At 44.4% G+C, this 18,247-nt stretch overlaps 1 protein-coding gene across 1 annotated transcript in view; it reads right to left on the minus strand.

Moving 5' to 3' along the window:
* The window catches only part of LOC124618784 (mannosyl-oligosaccharide alpha-1,2-mannosidase IA-like), a 154,653-nt gene that overhangs the window by 14,855 nt on the left and 121,551 nt on the right, over window positions 1–18,247 (minus strand). Inside the window, exon 5 of the mRNA XM_047145376.1 lies at window positions 17,425–17,638. Within this exon, the coding sequence (XP_047001332.1) occupies window positions 17,425–17,638 (214 nt within the window). The remainder of the gene's footprint in view (window positions 1–17,424; window positions 17,639–18,247) is intronic.

Raw genomic sequence — 18,247 nt, forward strand, 5'->3', positions numbered from 1 at the left:
CATAGTAGGTGAATATGGATTGGGGCTAAGAAATGAAAGAGGAAGCCGTCTGGTAGAATTTTGCACAGAGCATAACTTAATCATAGCTAACACTTGGTTCAAGAATCATAAAAGAAGGTTGTAAACTTGGAAGAACCCTGGAGATACTAAAAGGTATCAGATAGATTATATAATGGTAAGACAGAGATTTAGGAACCAGGTTTTAAATTGTAGGACATTTCCAGGGGCAGATGTGGACTCTGACCACAATCTATTGGTTATGAACTGTAGCTCAAAACTGAAGAAATAGCAAAAACCTGGGAATTTAAGGAGATGGGACCTGGATCAACTAACTAAACCAGAGGTTGTACAGAGTTTCAGGGACAGTATAAGGGAACAATCGACAGGAATGGGGGAAAGAAATACAGTAGAAGACGAATGGGTAGCTCTGAGGGATGAAGTAGTGAAGGCAGCAGAGGATCAAGTAGGTAAAAAGATGAGGGCTAGTAGAAATCCTAGGGTAACAGAAGAAATATTGAATTTAATTGATGAAAGGAGAAAATATAAAAATGCAGTAAATGAAGCAGGCAAAAAGGAATACAAACGTCTCAAAAATGAGATTGACAGGAAGTGCAAAATGGCTAAGCAGGCATGGCTAGAGGACAAATGTAAGGATGTAGAGGCCTATCTCACTTGGGGGTAAGATAGATACTGCCTACAGGAAAATTAAAGAGACCTTTGGAGATAAGAGAAGGACTTGTATGAACATCAAGAGCTCAAATGGAAACCCAGTTCTAAGCAAAGAAGGGAAAGCAGAAAGGTGGAAGGAGTATATAGAGGGTCTATACAAGGGCGATGTACTTGAGGACAATATTATGGAAATGGAAGAGCACATAGATGAAGATGAAATGGGAGATACGATACTGCGTGAAGAGTTTGACAGAGCACTGAAAGACCTGAGTCGAAACAAGGCCCCGGGAGTAGACAACATTCCATTAGAACTACTGACGGCCTTGGGAGAGCCAGTCCTGACAAAACTCTACCATCTGGTCAGCAAGATGTACGAGACAGGTGAAATACCCTCAGACTTCAAGAAGAATATAATAATTCCAATCCCAAAGAAAGCAGGTGTTGACAGATGTGAAAATTACAGAACTATCAGTTTAATAACACAGCTGCAAAATACTAACGCGAATTATTTACAGACAAATGGAAAAACTGGTAGAAGCCGACCTCAGGGAAGATCAGTTTGGATTCCGTAGAAATGTTGGAACACGTGAGGCAATACTGACCTTACGACTTATCTTAGAAGAAAGAATAAGGAAAGGCAAACCTACGTTTCTAGCATTTGTAGACTTAGAGAAAGCTTTTGACAATGTTGACTGGAATACTCTCTTTCAAATTCTAAAGGTGGCAGGGGTAAAATATGGGGAGCGAAAGGCTATTTACAATTTGTACAGATGGCAGTTATAAGAGTCGAGGGACATGAAAGGGAAGCAGTGATTGGGAAGGAAGTGAGAGAGGGTTGTAGCCTCTCCCCGATGTTATTCAATCTGTATATTGAGCAAGCGGTAAAGGAAACAAAAGAAAAATTCAGAGTAGGTATTAAAATCCACGGAGAAGAAATAAAAACTTTGAGGTTCGCCGATGACATTGTAATTCTGTCAGAGACAGCAAAGGACCTGGAAGAGCAGTTGAACGGAATGGACAGTGTCTTGAAAGGACGATATAAGATGAACATCAACAAAAGCAAAACGAGGATAATGGAATGTAGTCGAACGGAATGGACAGTGACGTGAAAGGGGAATATAAGATGAACATCAACAAAAGCAAAACGAAGATAATGGAATGTAGTCGAATTAAGTCGGGTGATGCTGAGGGAATTAGATGAGGAAATGAGACACTTAAAGTAGTAAAGGAGTTTTGCTACTTGGGGAGCAAAATAACTGATGATGGTCGAAGTAGAGAGGATATAAAATGTAGACTGGCAATGGCAAGGAAAGCGTTTCTGAAGAAGAGAAACTTGTTAACACCGAGTATAGATTTAAGTGTCAGGAAGTCATTTCTGAAAGTATTTGTATGGAGTGTGGCCATGTACGGAAGTGAAACATGGGTGATAAATAGTTTGGACAAGAAGAGAATAGAAGCTTTCGAAATGTGGTGCTACAGAAGAATGTTAAAGATTAGGTGGGTAGATCACGTAACTAATGAGGTGGTATTGAATAGGATTGGGGAGAAGAGAAGTTTGTGGCACAACTTGACTAGAAGAAGGGATCGGTTGGTAGGACATGTCCTGAGGCATCAAGGGATCATAAATTTAGCATTGGAGGGCAGTGTGGAGGGTAAAAATCGTAGAGGGAGACCAAGAGATGAATACACTAATCAGATTCAGAAGGATGTAGGTTGCAGTAGGTACTGGGGAGATGAAGGAGCTTGCACAGGATAGATTAGCATGGAGAGCTGCATCAACCCAGTCTCAGGACTAAAGACAACAACAACAACAACAACAACAACTGGGGGTGAAAAAAATTATTGTGCATTTTGATCCTCCCTCGTGTATATGCAATTAATCTATCCCAGCAATCAAGAATCTCGAAAATTTTTGCCTGTTATCAACACCGACACTGTTAAGATGTCAGTCCCAGAAATTCCAAGACTTTTGAGGAAGTTTTAATTTTAAGTCTGAAGTAGGATAAGAAGCGGGGCAAAAGAGAAAAATAGAAATCAATACTTTTTTCGTTTGTATAATTGCAAATTAATACTTTTAGGATTTTTTTCCCTTTACTTGTTCTGTTAAAACTTGTTTCCGACCAAAATTTCACAATTCCAGCTCAACAGGAAATACCCCACAGGCTTTAATGAGTAAGTTTGCAAGTATCAAAATTTGTGACATAAATGGCCATATCTGTTGATTGCACTAACTTAGAAGTTTAACTGCTTTACACCACTACGAGATCACAAACCTTAGTATGTGACATAAATTTAAAGTAGATGTGCCTACTTATTCCTGAGGAAAAGTATTTTTAACAGTCAACCAGACAACTGAGGTACAGAATCCTAAAAATTGTGAATGTGTTAAAAATACTGTATATGCACACTGCATTCTCATTATGTTCCTTCATTCCTCGAATTATTTATCATATCAAAGAAAGAATTAAAATGCCACGTAACAGCAAGAATTTTCAGATAGTTTATAATGTGCTACATATTCATGTTCTTATGTGGAACAACAGTTGCTAGAAACAGCAATTGCTCAGATTAATCATAGTAGAGAAACAAACTAGCCGACTTTTAATTCATTCCAGAGATTACCTTTTGCAATAATTTACAAATTATTTTTCACTATTTGCCATGTGCCACCAGATAAAACTATCAATTATAATATCTGCTATTTTTCCTGCTGAATACATATGCGCATTATAATTGGGGGTGTCTGAAAAAGTGAAGTTTACTAAAAAGTGTATTATGTAAATGTCTATTTGCATGATACACTTTTGAATGTTGTTCACTTCTCCAGATTTTTTATGAAGTTCAAATGGCTGGATAGAATTCTAAAAAGATGAGTCTCACCTCTTCCCCCTTCCCTTCCCAGGTTATCAAATACACAATATATTTACATACTGTATTCTGCAAGGAAACTGATAAAATTAGATAAATTAGGGTGCATGCATATGTGTATGAGTAACTGCTTTTTGTGCACTCCATGCTTCAGAGTAGTGAGAGGCAGGATAAGTGGGTCTGTATTAGTTCAAGTTACATTGTGCAACACACCTTACTGTAGCTTATGTAACAAATGTGGGATTAATGCCTATCTTTCTAATACTGATTTTTATTCAACAATATTATGAAAAGGGAAGTTGCTACTCATTATATAGCGGAGATGCTAGGTTGCAGATAAGCACAACAAAAAGACTGTCACAGTATAAGCAACAAGACTCTAGTTGAAAATAGATGAGTATCTGTTTACATGGGCCAAAGTGGGGAACAATAATTGTAAAATAAAGCCAAGGTGGGCTCTGGCAAACACACACACACACACACACACACACACACACACACACACACACACACACACACACACACACACGCGCGAGCGCAGACTGCAGTCTCTGTCACCTGAAGCGAGAAGCGACACTTACTTGAGTGTGGCTTCAGCTGCCAGAGGTGAGTAACATCTTTCCTTTTTATAATATTTTTATGTTCCGTCCTGGATTTTCCACTATCCAATTTTCATTCAGCAGTCTCTCATTTTTCCTGGATTATTATGAGGAAATTTTGGAAACTTTATTTCAATAATGCTGCAGCCTACTCCTTTCCAAGTGACTCTAGTTGAAGTATTGGGATCATTGCTTGCCACATATTTTGTTGTTTCTTTTCTCCTTGATTTCTCTCTCTCTTAGACAGTGTGTGTGTGTGTGTGTGTGTGTGTGTGTGTGTGTGTGTGTGTGTGTGTGTAGCACTATCCACAAGTAAAAATTTCACAACCATTATATTTGAAAAATCTGTATCACATTAAAAAAAAAAAATGCCTCTTAATTTATATTACATATTCCTTACATTACAGTAAATTTACTTCTGATTTTTATTTTAACAGTATCATAACGCATCAGAGTATGTTAAGACTTTCCACTTCAAGTCTTCTAAATGGATATAAATATTTTGCATAAACATTTTTCTATCAATAAAAATATTTTAGTTTTGCATTAAATCATTCCTCTTACATGTAACTGTGTTTTCGGCAGCTTGATAAACCTATCAAACTACCATTATATGGCTTCAACATGTAATTAATTTTTTGTTTTATTATCTGTTGAAAGTAGTTGTATTCTGTCATGGTATTGTAATTATGTACAGCACTGCATTTATTTTCCTCAGTTTGCTGACACACAAAACCTGACTCAAAAAGATGCAAAGAATACATTGATAACTATTTTTGCTGCACAAATGCTTCATGACAAATTTCTCTATAGCCTACTCCATGTATTAGTTCCTTTTATTCTTTTCTGTAACACCAATATTTTGTTTAAGTGTAAAGCTGCTACATAACCACACAATTCAGACCCATAGTTAGAAAAAGAATAAACTGTACCCCAACAAACAATTCTTAACTTTGCTTAGACACATACTTTAACAGTCAGTTATTGAGAGAGACGCTACTATTTATTTTCACATATAAAATTAATGTAGTTTACACAGTAACAGCATTCATTCACAGACAAACTATGAAATTTCCAGGCACCAATTTCTCTTACTATAATAGAACACGAATTGTTTATAATAGTGGAGTGGAACTAATTGTTTCACTTTTAATAACTAAGATTTAATGATATTCCCATTGACCACCTGATCATTGAAATATTTAGTCATTTCAGTTACACATCAGTAGTAGAAGATTTCAGAGCTTTTCATATTCTGCAATATAATACAAGGGCCAATCACATATAAATGGGGTTTTATTTTTTATTTAAATTCATTTATTGAAAAACTCAAGGCAGTTATAATTTATTTTTCCACATAGTCTCCTGCTTTGGAAATGCATTTGTTCCAGCACATGGGCAGTTTTTTGATGCTCTCATCATGAAAAGAACTGGGTTGCGCATGGAGTCTCCCACACTCTCATCTTCAACTCGTCGCTCTACTAGAGCTTTTTTTTTTTTTTTAGGGCGCAAAACTTCTATGGTCATTAGCGCCCAGTCCATGACTTAGGAAACAGTAAAAAGCCGAAATTGAAAACCAGCAGCAATGGGAACGAAAGTCATAAAATTGGAGAAACTAAAAGCAGAAGGAAGGCTTAAAAATCCACTACAGAAAGGGGTTGGTTGTCCACAAAAAAAGCTTCAAATGACTGACATCATTTCCCTGGCACTAATAAACTTGAGAACGCGGTCGGCTGAGCGCGTGTCATCTGCTAAAATCGACGATATATCAGGCGATATCTGTAGACGGGAGCGTAACGGATTAAAATGGGGGCACTCAATTAAAAGGTGTCTTACCGTCCACAGCTGAGAGCAGTGGGGACAGAGTGGGGGAGGATCGCCGCTTAAAAGATGTCGATGGCTAAAAAGACAGTGCCCTATCCGGAGTCTAGTTAAAATTACCTCCTCCCGACGACGCGTTCGGGAGGAAGAGGTCCAAGCACAAGGAAGAGCTTTCATGTCCCGCAATTTATTATGGGTAAGTGTCGACCAATGCGTGTGCCATAAATGAACAACACGTCGACATAGAACGCTCCGTAGATCGGCGAAGGGAATCGATTGAATAGCTGGCTGAGGAAGAGAGACTGCAGCCTTGGCTGCAATATCGGCCGCCTCATTTCCACAGATACCAACGTGTCCCGGGAGCCAGAGGAACGCCACAGAGACGCCCCCCCAGGTGGAGCAAGCGCAGACAGTCCTGAATCCGGTGGACCAGAGGGTGCACAGGATAAAGAGCTTGGAGACTGAGGAGAGAGCTGAGAGAATCTGAGCAGATAACGTACTGTATCCGCTGATGGCGGCGGATGTAGTGGACAGCCTGGAGAACAGCGTAAAGCTCCGCAGTATAAACCGAACACTGGTCGGGAAGCCGAAAGTGATTTGGGGTGTCGCCAACAATATAGGCACTCCCTACACCTAACGATGTTTTCGAGCCGTCGGTGTAAATAAATGTGGCGTCCATCATTTGTGCACATAGAGCAGCAAATGCCCGACGATAAACAAGTGAAGGGGTACCATCCTTGGGAAATCGACAAAGGTCACAGAGCAGGCAGATCCGGGGACGGAGCCAGGCGGTGCTGTACCCCAAGTTGTCAAGAAGGTTTTAGGAAAGCGGAAGGAAAGAGAATGGAGCAGTTGACGGAAGCGGACTCCCGGTGGTAGTAGGGAGGAGGGGCGGCCTGCATACCCTACATCAAAGGAGGCATCGAAAAAAATGTCATGGGCTGGATTAGCAGGCATGGAAGACAGATGGCTAGCATAACGACTCAGAAGGACTGCTCGCCGATTGGACAGCGGAGGTTCAGCAGTCTCAGCATAAAGGCTTTCCACAGGGCTGGTGTAAAAAGCTCCAGACACTAAACGTAATCCACGGTGGTGGATAGAGTCGGGACGCCGAAGAATAGACGGCCGAGCAGAGGAGTAGACTATGCTTCCATAGTCCAATTTCGAGCGCACTAAGGCGCGATAGAGGCGGAGAAGGACCACTCGGTCCGCTCCCCAGGAGGTACCATTCAGGACACGGAGGGTGTTGAGGGATCGCAGACAGCGAGCCGAAAGATAGGAAACGTGGGAGGACCAGCACAGTTTTCTGTCAAACATAAGACCCAAGAATTTAGCGACGTCTGAAAACGGAAGGTTGACAGGGCCTAGATGTAAGGAGGGCGGAAGAAACTCCTTATGTCGCCAAAAATTAACACAAACGGTCTTATTGGGAGAAAAACGGAAGCCGGTTTCGATGCTCCACGAGTGGAGGCGAGCGAGACATCCTTTAAGACGTCGTTCAAGAAGGCTGGTCCGTTGAGAGCTGTAGTAGATCGCAAAATCGTCCACAAAGAGGGAGCCCGAGACATCAGGAAGGAGACAATCCATAATTGGATTGATGGCAATGGCAAACAGTACAACACTCAGCACGGAGCCCTGGGGTACCCCGTTTTCTTGGGAGAAAGTACGGGAGAGAGTAGTGTTCACCCGCACCCTGAATGTGCGCTCTGCCATAAATTCGTGAAGAAAAAGGGGCAGCCGACCTCGAAAGCCCCAAGAGAACAGTGTGCGGAGGATGCCTGTCCTCCAACAGGTATCGTATGCTCTCTCCAGATCAAAAAATATTGCTACTGTTTGGCGTTTCCGGAGAAAATTGTTCACGATATAAGTGGAGAGAGCAACAAGATGGTCAACTGCAGAACGATGCTTTCGGAATCCGCATTGGGCAGGTGTTAAAAGACTGCGGGATTCCAGCCACCACGCTAAACGGTAATTCACCATACACTCCAAAACCTTACAGACACTACTCGTGAGAGAAATGGGGCGATAGCTAGAGGCGAGATGTTCGTCCTTTCCAGGTTTCGGAACAGGAACGACGATAGCTTCCCGCCATTGTCTGGGAAAAGTACTGTCGGTCCAAATTCGATTATAAAGGCGAAGGAGGTAACGCAGACTACGGGTTGATAAATGCAGCAACATTTGGACGTGGATACCATCCGGTCCTGGGGCGGAGGAGCGAGAAGAAGAGAGTGCATGTTGGAGTTCCCGCAAGGAGAAAACAGTATTGTAGCTTTCGCGATTTTGAGAGGAGAAAGCAAGAGGTCGCACTTCCGCTGCACGTTTCTTTGGGAGAAACGCTGGTGGGTAATTTGAAGAGCTCGAAATCTCAGCAAAGTGCTGACCCAACGAGTTAGAAATTGCGACGGGGTCCACTAATGTGTCATGCGCGACAGTGAGCCCAGAGACCGGGCAGAAACTAGGCGCGCCTGAGAACCGTTGAAGCCGACTCCAAACTTCCGAGGAAGGAGTGAAGGTGTTAAATGAGCTAATAAAGAATTTCCAGCTTGCCTTCTTGCTATCGCGGATGACACGACGGCATCGCGCTCGGAACTGCTTATAGCGGATACAGTTGGCCAAAGTAGGATGGTGGCGGAAAACGCGGACAGTACGTCGCTGCTCACGTATTGCATCACGGCATGCCTCGTTCCACCAAGGAACTGGGGGGTGCCGGGGCAATTCGGAGGTGCGTGGTATTGAATGTTCCGCAGCTGTAAGAATAACGTCGGTAATATGTGTGACCTCATCGTCGACGCTGGGAAAGCGACGGTCATCAAATGTTGCTAGAGACGAAAAAAGTGTCCAATTGGCTTGGGCAAACTTCCAGCGTCGCGGGCGCATGTAGGGCAGTTGAGGCTGCAGTCTAAGGACACATGGAAAGTGGTCACTCGAGTGTGTATCATCAAGGGCAAACCATTCGAAGCGCCGAGCTAGCGGAACAGTACCAAATGAGATAAATTTGTCGTGGAGGCATACAAAAATGTAGGGATCCCAGTGTTGAGGCAAACTACATCTGCTTGGTGGAAGACGTCTAGCAATAGTGAGCCACGTGGACAAGGATGTGGAGATCCCCAAAGCGGGTGGTGGGCATTGAAGTCCCCAACCAGCAAATATGGGGGTGGAAGCTGACCAAGAAGATGAAGGAGATCAGCTCGTGCCATTGGTGTGGACCATGGAATGTATACAGTACAAAGAGAGAACGTGTATCCGGAAAGGGAAAGACGGACGGCGACAGCTTGGAAGGAAGTGTTTAAATGGATTGGGTGATAATGGAGAGATTCATGGAGAAGAATCACGAGTCCTCCATGTGCTGGAGTGCCTTCAACAGAGGGGAGATCATATCGGACGGACTGAAAATGAGGGAGAACAAAGCCGTCATGGGGACGCAGCTTTGTTTCCTGAAGACAGAAGATGACCGGCGAGTAGGACCGTAAGAGGATCGACAATTCATCCCGATTGGCTCGAATACCGCGGATATTCCAGTGGATAATGGACATAGGGTGAACAGAAAATGGAGGAATGTGACCAAGGTCGCTGTCAACTCAATGACTGCTCTGAGCTTGCGACCGACAGCATGGAATGGCATTCAGCCGAAGGCAGAAGATCCTGATCCATAGGTTGGTCAGGAGCAGCTCCTGCCACCAGCGATCGGTCGGTTGATCGGTCGCCAGCAGTGCGCCTCGGCGACACAGAAGACGGCCGAGGGCGATTTCCGCCAGGTGGTGCTGTAGATGGGACACGCCTTGGCGGAGAAGGAGAGGAACTGGGTTTCTTTGTAGCCTTCTTGGAAGTATGATGTTTAGAGGAAGGAGGAACCGATGGTTGGGAAATTGCCGTACGTAAAAACTCTTCACGAGTATGCTCTTTTTTCGAAGTCTTGGTGTCTGACTTTTGGGCTCGAGATTTAGCAGAACTCGACGAAGGATGAGCCAGAGAGTGGGCAGGCGAAAGTGGTGAGGTTGAACGGGCGATCTTTGCGCTGGCCGATCTGACGACCGTGGCACTACATCTACATCTATACTCCGCGAGCCACCTTACGGTGTGTGGCGGAGGGTACTTATTGTACCACTATCTGATCCCCCCCTTCCCTGTTCCATTCACGAATTGTGCGTGGGAAGAACGACTGCTTGTAAGTCTCCGTATTTGCTCTAATTTCTCGGATCTTTTCGTTGTGATCATTACGCGAGATATATGTGGGCGGTAGTAATATGTTGCCCATCTCTTCCCGGAATGTGCTCTCTCGTAATTTCGATAATAAACCTCTCCGTATTGCGTAACGCCTTTCTTGAAGTGTCCGCCACTGGAGCTTGTTCAGCATCTCCGTAACGCTCTCGCGCTGACTAAATGTCCCCATGACGAATCGCGCTGCTTTTCGCTGGATCATGTCTATCTCTTCTATTAATCCAACCTGGTAAGGGTCCCATACTGATGAGCAATACTCAAGAATCGGACGAACAAGCGTTTTGTAAGCTACTTCTTTCGTCGATGAGTCACATTTTCTTAGAATTCTTCCTATGAATCTCAACCTGGCGCCTGCTTTTCCCACTATTTGTTTTATGTGATCATTCCACTTCAGATCGCTCCGGATAGTAACTCCTAAGTATTTTACGGTCGTTACCGCTTCCAATGATTTACCACCTATGGCATAATCGTACTGGAATGGATTTCTGCCCCTATGTATGCGCATTAGATTACATTTATCTACGTTTAGGGAAAGCTGCCAGCTGTCGCACCATGCATTAATCCTCTGCAGGTCCTCCTGGAGTACGTACGAGTCTTCTGATGTTGCTACTTTCTTGTAGACAACCGTGTCATCTGCAAATAGCCTCACGGAGCTACCGATGTTGTCAACTAAGTCATTTATGTATACTGTAAACAATAAAGGTCCTATCACGCTTCCCTGCGGTACTCCCGAAATTACCTCTACATCTACAGATTTTGAACCGTTAAGAATGACATGTTGTGTTCTTTCTTCTAGGAAATCCTGAATCCAATCACAAACCTGGTCCGATATTCCGTAAGCTCGTATTTTTTTCACTAAACGTAAGTGCGGAACCGTATCAAATGCCTTCCTGAAGTCCAGGAATACGGCATCAATCTGCTCGCCAGTGTCTACGGCACTGTGAATTTCTTGGGCAAATAGGGCGAGCTGAGTTTCACATGATCTCTGTTTGCGGAATCCATGTTGGTTATGATGAAGGAGATTTGTATTATCTAAGAACGTCATAATACGAGAACACAAAACATGTTCCATTATTCTACAACAGATTGACGTAAGCGAAATAGGCATTATTCGCATCTGATTTATGACCCTTCTTGAAAATGGGAACGACCTGCGCTTTCTTCCAGTCGCTAGGTACTTTACGTTCTTCCAGCGATCTACGATAAATTGCTGATAGAAAGGGGGCAAGTTCTTTAGCATAATCACTGTAGAATCTTAAGGGTATCTCGTCTGGTCCGGATGCTTTTCCGCTACTAAGTGATAGCAGTTGTTTTTCAATTCCGATATCGTTTATTTCAATATTTTCCATTTTGGCGTCCGTGCGACGGCTGAAGTCAGGGACCGTGTTACGATTTTCCGCAGTGAAACAGTTTCGGAACACTGAATTCAGTATTTCTGCCTTTCTTCGGTCGTCCTCTGTTTCGGTGCCATCGTGGTCAGCGAGTGACTGAATAGGGGATTTAGATCCGCTTACCGATTTTACATATGACCAAAACTTTTTAGGGTTCTTGTTTAGATTGTTTGCCAATGTTTTATGTTCGAATTCGTTGAATGCTTCTCTCATTGCTCTCTTTACGCTCTTTTTCGCTTCGTTCAGCTTTTCCTTATCAGCTATGATTCGACTACTCTTAAACCTATGATGAAGCTTTCTTTGTTTCCGTAGTACCTTTCGTACATGATTGTTATACCACGGTGGATCTTTCCCCTCGCTTTGGACCTTAGTCGGTACGAACTTATCTAAGGCGTACTGGACGATGTTTCTGAATTTTTTCCATTTTTGTTCCACATCCTCTTCCTCAGAAATGAACGTTTGATGGTGGTCACTCAGATATTCTGCGATTTGTGCCCTATCACTCTTGTTAAGCAAATATATTTTCCTTCCTTTCTTGGCATTTCTTATTACACTTGTAGTCATTGATGCAACCACTGACTTATGATCACTGATACCCTCTTCTACATTCACGGAGTCGAAAAGTTCCGGTCTATTTGTTGCTATGAGGTCTAAAACGTTAGCTTCACGAGTTGGTTCTCTAACTATCTGCTCGAAGTAATTCTCGGACAAGGCAGTCAGGATAATGTCACAAGAGTCTCTGTCCCTGGCTCCAGTTCTGATTGTGTGACTATCACATTCTATACCTGGTAGATTGAAGTCTCCCCCTATTACAATAGTATGATCACGAAACTTCTTCACGACGTTCTGCAGGTTCTCTCTGAGGCGCTCAACTACTACAGTTGCTGATGCAGGTGGTCTATAGAAGCATCCGACTATCATATCTGACCCACCTTTGATACTTAACTTAACCCAGATTATTTCACATTCGCATTCGCTGATAACTTCACTGGATATTATTGAATTCTTTACTGCTATAAATACTCCTCCACCATTGGCGTTTATCCTATCCTTGCGGTATATATTCCATTCTGTGTCTAGGATTTCGTTACTGTTCACTTCCGGTTTTAACCAACTTTCCGTTCCTAATACTATATGCGCACTATTTCCTTCAATAAGAGATACTAATTCAGGAACCTTGCCCTGGATACTCCTGCAGTTTACCAATATTACGTTGACTTTTCCTGTTTTTGGTCTCTGAGGACGGACGTTCTTTATCAACGATGATAATGTCCTCTCTGGTAAGCCGTCAGGTATTTTATCGTTTCGCCCAAGGGGGGGTCCCTCTAACCTAAAAAACCCCCGTGTGCACGCCACACGTACTCTGCTACCCTAGTAGCTGCTTCCGGTGTGTAGTGCACGCCTGACCTGTCTAGGGGGGCCCTACAGTTCTCCACCCAATAACGGAGGTCGATGAATTTGCAACCATTATAGTCGCAGAGTCGTCTGAGCCTCTGGTTTAGACCCTCCACACGGCTCCAAACCAGAGGACCGCGATCGACTCTGGGCACTATGCTGCAGATATTAAGCTCAGCTTGCACTCCGCGTGCGATGCTGGTTGTCTTCACCAAATCAGCCAGCCGCCGGAAGGAACCAAGGATGGCCTCAGAACCCAAGCGGCAGGCGTCATTCGTTCCGACATGTGCTACTATCTGCAGCCGGTCACACCCAGTGCGTTCAATAGCTGCCGGAAGGGCCTCCTCCACATTACGGACGAGACCCCCCGGCAAGCACACCGAGTGCACACTGGCATTCTTCCCCGACCTACCCGCTATTTTCCTGAGGGGCTCCATAACCCGCCTAACGTTGGAGCTCCCTATAACTAATAGGCCCGCCCTCTGTGACTGTCGGGACCTTGCCGGAGAATCGGCCACTGGCCCAACAGGCGAGGCATCCTGTGGTGGCTCGGAAACTATGTCATCACCACTAGGAAGCACCCCGTACCTGTTGGAAAGGGGTAAGGCAGCTGCCACGCGGCCAGATCCCACCTTCGCCTTTCGGCCAGGCACGCGCGAGCCCACCACTGTCCGCCATTCACCCTGGAGTGATGGCTGACCGGTAAGATGCTCACTGCCGGAAGACGCAGCGACATCAGGGGTTCCATGTGATTCCAAGGCCACCGAAGTAGGCATAGGTCTCACCACAGTTGCCCCAACGCCACTACGAGCCGACGCCTGCGCCTCGAGCTCGATGAGCCTAACAGACAAAGCCTCCACCTGCCCCCGAAGAGTGGCCAATTCTCCTTGCGTCCGCTCACAACAACCACAGTCCCTACACATGACTATGTTTACCCTACTCTATACGATGACAAATTCCCAAGATAATCTTCTGATGAGCTACTCTGATAATCAAGAAACACTCACTGAAATACGAGACGCGAAAACTACGCTAGGTTTTCCCAGAAAAACTATTTAAAAGCTAAGCGCAGCAAATAAGTACAAAAACGCTTTATACAAACAGTACTCGCTGCTGCTGGTGCTCTCGCTCTGGCTGTCACAAGACAACTGCTGATTCAAGTGACTAGTGGCTAACGGCCGCGAAACAAACAAAAGACGGTTTTAGGGCGCTTTCTGTTTTAAACGATCAAGAAAACACTAAGAAATCTAACACGAAAACTACGTAAAGTTTTATCAAGAACTGTTAGTTACTATGCAGAGCAGATAAACACAAATAGAATCCCTTCCTTAGTGGAAGGTCGTAAACAAAATGCAAAATAAACGCTTTATACAAACAGTACTCGCTGCTGCTGGTGCTCTCGCTCTGGCTGTCACAAGGTGAGGTCGCAAGTCTGCGTGGCCACCTCCTTTGTTGGCCGAGGAGAAGCAAGGACAGTGCTGTATTTTCCTTTCTGAGGCACGGTGGGCTGTCGACTGGCGAATAATTTTCGAGCAGCAAAGGTTGACACCTTTTCCTTTACTCTAATTTCCTGGATGAGCTTTTCGTCCTTAAAAACGGGACAATCTCGAGAGGAAGCAGCGTGGTCACCCATACAGTTGATGCAGCGAGGGGATGGAGGTGGACAAGCACCCTCATGGGCATCCTTGCCACACATAACACATTTGGCCGGATTGGAACAGGACTGGCTGGTGTGATTGAACTGCTGACGCCGATAGCAACGCGTAGGGTTTGGGACGTAAGGGCGAACGGAAATTATCTCATAGCCGGCTTTGATTTTTGATGGGAGTTGAACTTTGTCAAATGTCCAGAAGACAGTGCGGGTTGGAATGATGTTCGTGTCAACCCTTTTCATAACCCTATGAACAGCCGTGACGCCCTGGTCAGACAGGTAGTGCTGAATTTCTTCGTCAGACAATCCATCGAGGGAGCGTGTATAAACGACTCCACGCGATGAATTTAAAGTACGGTGCGGTTCCACCCGGTCAGGGAAGGTGTGTAGTAGTGAAGTACGCAGCAATTTTTGTGCCTGGAGGGCACTGACTGTTTCTAACAACAGGGTGCCATTCCGTAATCTGGAACAAGACTTTACAGGACCTGCAATTGCGTCGACACCTTTCTGAATAATGAAAGGGTTGACCGTGGAGAAGTAGTGACCTTCATCAGACCGAGAAACAACAAGGAACTGTGGCAACGATGTAAGAACTGACTGTGGCTGAGACTCAGTGAACTTACGCTTGTGAGCAGACATAGTGGAAGGTGAGGAAACCATTGCGGAAGAATCCCCCATGATTACCGGCGTCTCCGATGGCGCGCTCCTCCCTTGTGGGGGCCCTCTCTGAGGGCACTCCCGCCTTAGGTGATTGTTCACACCTCAGGTCACACCTCCCGACAAACGGACTGAGGGACCAATCGGCACTTTTGGAAGGTATCAGCTCGGGTAATCACCCCTCCCTGGGCCTGGCCGTTACCAGGGGGTACGTACGTGTCCTACCTGTCTACCCGGGGTGGGGAATTACGCGTTACCCCGTCACCGGCTACGCATGGAAGTGCGTGGGTCGGCCTTCAGACACGCACAGGGAGGAAGAAAGAGAAAGGGAAAGGAAAGAAGAGAGGTCTCAAACGCCGCAGCGAAGAAAAGGGTAAAGAGAAGAGGTAAGGAAAAAGAGAAGGACAAAGGAAGGATGAAGACATACAAGTAAGGAAGGCGAAGAATGCGGTACATTTACAAGCGTCCGTCTCCGGACGTAGGCACAAACCATACTCCCAGAGGGGGAGAAAGGGAAGGAAAGAGCCAGAGGTGGGGGGGAGGGGGGGCGAAGATGGGGGATGGGGAAGGATGCGGAAAGGGAAGGTATGCAGCCCGGAAAGGTAGGAAGGCCACATTAGCTCGGGGTCCCGTGCTCACTACGCACGTATCCACAAAAGAGTTGTGGATCCCCTGGGGGGTCTACTAGAGCTTCTTTAAGTGGTCCGAATAAATGTAAATCGCAGGGCGATAAGTCCGGGCTGTAAGGAGGCTGATCAAGTGTAGTCCAGTACATTTCCTGTAGCTTGGAGACAGTATGGGGTTGCACACTGTCGTGGGGGTGGATGACCTGTTGAATCGATTGGTCTCGTCTTTTGTAGTGATGTGCAACTCTCACCTTGTTCAACAGTTCGCCGTAGTAAGCAGCACTGATTGTGCGTTGCTCATGCAAAAAATCAATCAGCAAAATGCCTCACTGATCGAAAAACACAGTTGAAAGAACCTTGCCAGCTGACAGTTGAGTCTTGGCTTTCACTGGCGCTGCCTCCCCTTTTCTCCACCACTCCTTACTGACTTGTTTGGGTTCTGGAATGTAGTGGTGAACCCATGTTTCATCGCAGGTGACAATCCGACTCAAAAATCCATCACCTTCTTCTGCAAACCTTGCTGTAAGCCTCCGACAGATCTCCAAACATCTCAACTTCAGATTTTCGGCCAAAAGTTTAGGGACCCATCTGGAACTCACTTTACAGAATTGTAGGTCATTTGTGACGATTGCTTGACAGCTCCCATAACTGATTCCCACTTCTTGTGCAATTTCTGATACTCTCGCCTGTCGATCATTGTCAATAATGTCTTTAACCGCATGAATGTTTTTGTCTGTAATGCCGGTCCGAGGATGACGATTGTGTTGCTGATTTTCCACTGTTCTTGTCCTTCCTTGAACTTTTTATGCCAGGCAAACACACACGTCCTTGATAATGTTTTATCACCAAATTGTGTAGCCAATCTTTGGCAAATTTCTGCCACTGTAACTCCTTCGTGAGCAAGAAATTTGATAACTATGAATTGCATAATGGAGGGGTGCACCTTTTGCTCAGACATCGTGAGCGATACTGACAAAATGGCAGGAAGTATCTAACAACACGCTCTTCTCACTTCTAACTGTCCTGCCTAAGCATTGCAGAAGTGTGGGGTCAGTCCTACCAACTTTTGATGTTCAGGAACAAAAATTTCATTTATATTTGATCCCCCCTCGTAATAGTGAGTTGTCTTCTGCATAGCTTACTGTGCAGGAATTAAGGGGTTGTGACATGTTGTTAATATACACGAGAAAGAGGAAAATCAAAAGAATTGAGCCCAGATGTACAACCTGTTTAACCTTTTCACTGGTGGCTTGAAAATTTTTTGCCTTGTCACCTGTGCTGTATGTCAGGTTTGTATTTTGCATATAATTCATCAGGCACGTACCTAGAAGGTGGACAGGTGAATGATGTTTATAGAATGACTCCACAGAAATAATATACAACATTCACAACTTCACAGCCATTGTTATTGCAATCGTCATCAGAGATAAGTCTAACTCACTGTTGTGTAACTAGTACAAAGGCATCAGTAGAAGGGAAATGGTAGATTACAATAGTAGCACGAATCTAAAAATGAATGATATACTCACGTTGTCCCCATTTGCCAGTCTTGGGATTGAAGTAGTTTGGATACAGCCCCTTCGGCTTTTCCATAGCCTGGATGACCCTGCGTATGTGGTCCACCTTCATGCGGAACACAGGATTGCCCGTCACATCTGACAGGTATGAGAACTCTAGGTGCAGGGTACCGAACTCTGACAGGATGCTGCAGCCACCACTGGCCCACCCATAGTTCTTGCTTGCCTGTAAGACAGGTTTTTTCCCCATTTGATACATTTCTCTCTGTATGTAACATAAATTCCTAGACAGGAAGTATGACACAGTGTGACTAAATAAGTTGTGGCAGAGCATGAGCAATAATAGTGTCTTAATATCCTACATTAATGCACTTACAGCCTTATATTGTGGATGCACCAGCTCAGTGAAAATGGGTTATGTATTATCAGAGGAATTTAAAATTAGTAATAGGTTTAACAGGTTTGTTCGTTGGCTGCTCTGTTGCTTAAAATTTATGTGGAAGAAGTATTCAAGGCATGGAGAACTAAATGTAGCAATATGGGAACGTCAGTGTGAGATGATAACTACACACTCTCCTAGTATTGTTGAAGAAGGTGGTGAAACTGTTCAAAGAATCTGAAAAGTGCAGTTTCAAAATAAATACAAAGAAAACAGAGTATGTTAATGAGTAGTGACTAGCAGCAGCATGCTGTGAATTTACTATTAAGTTTTATTCTTTTAAATACCTAGGTGCAACTGTATCTTCAAATGGAAAGGGTCTAAAAGATATTAAAAATATCATTGGGCAAGGATGAGGTGTTATTTGATAATTAAACTCGATCCGTTGGAGAAGTA

This window comes from Schistocerca americana, chromosome 1 (assembly GCF_021461395.2).
Source record: "Schistocerca americana isolate TAMUIC-IGC-003095 chromosome 1, iqSchAmer2.1, whole genome shotgun sequence".
NCBI lineage: Eukaryota > Metazoa > Arthropoda > Insecta > Orthoptera > Acrididae > Schistocerca > Schistocerca americana.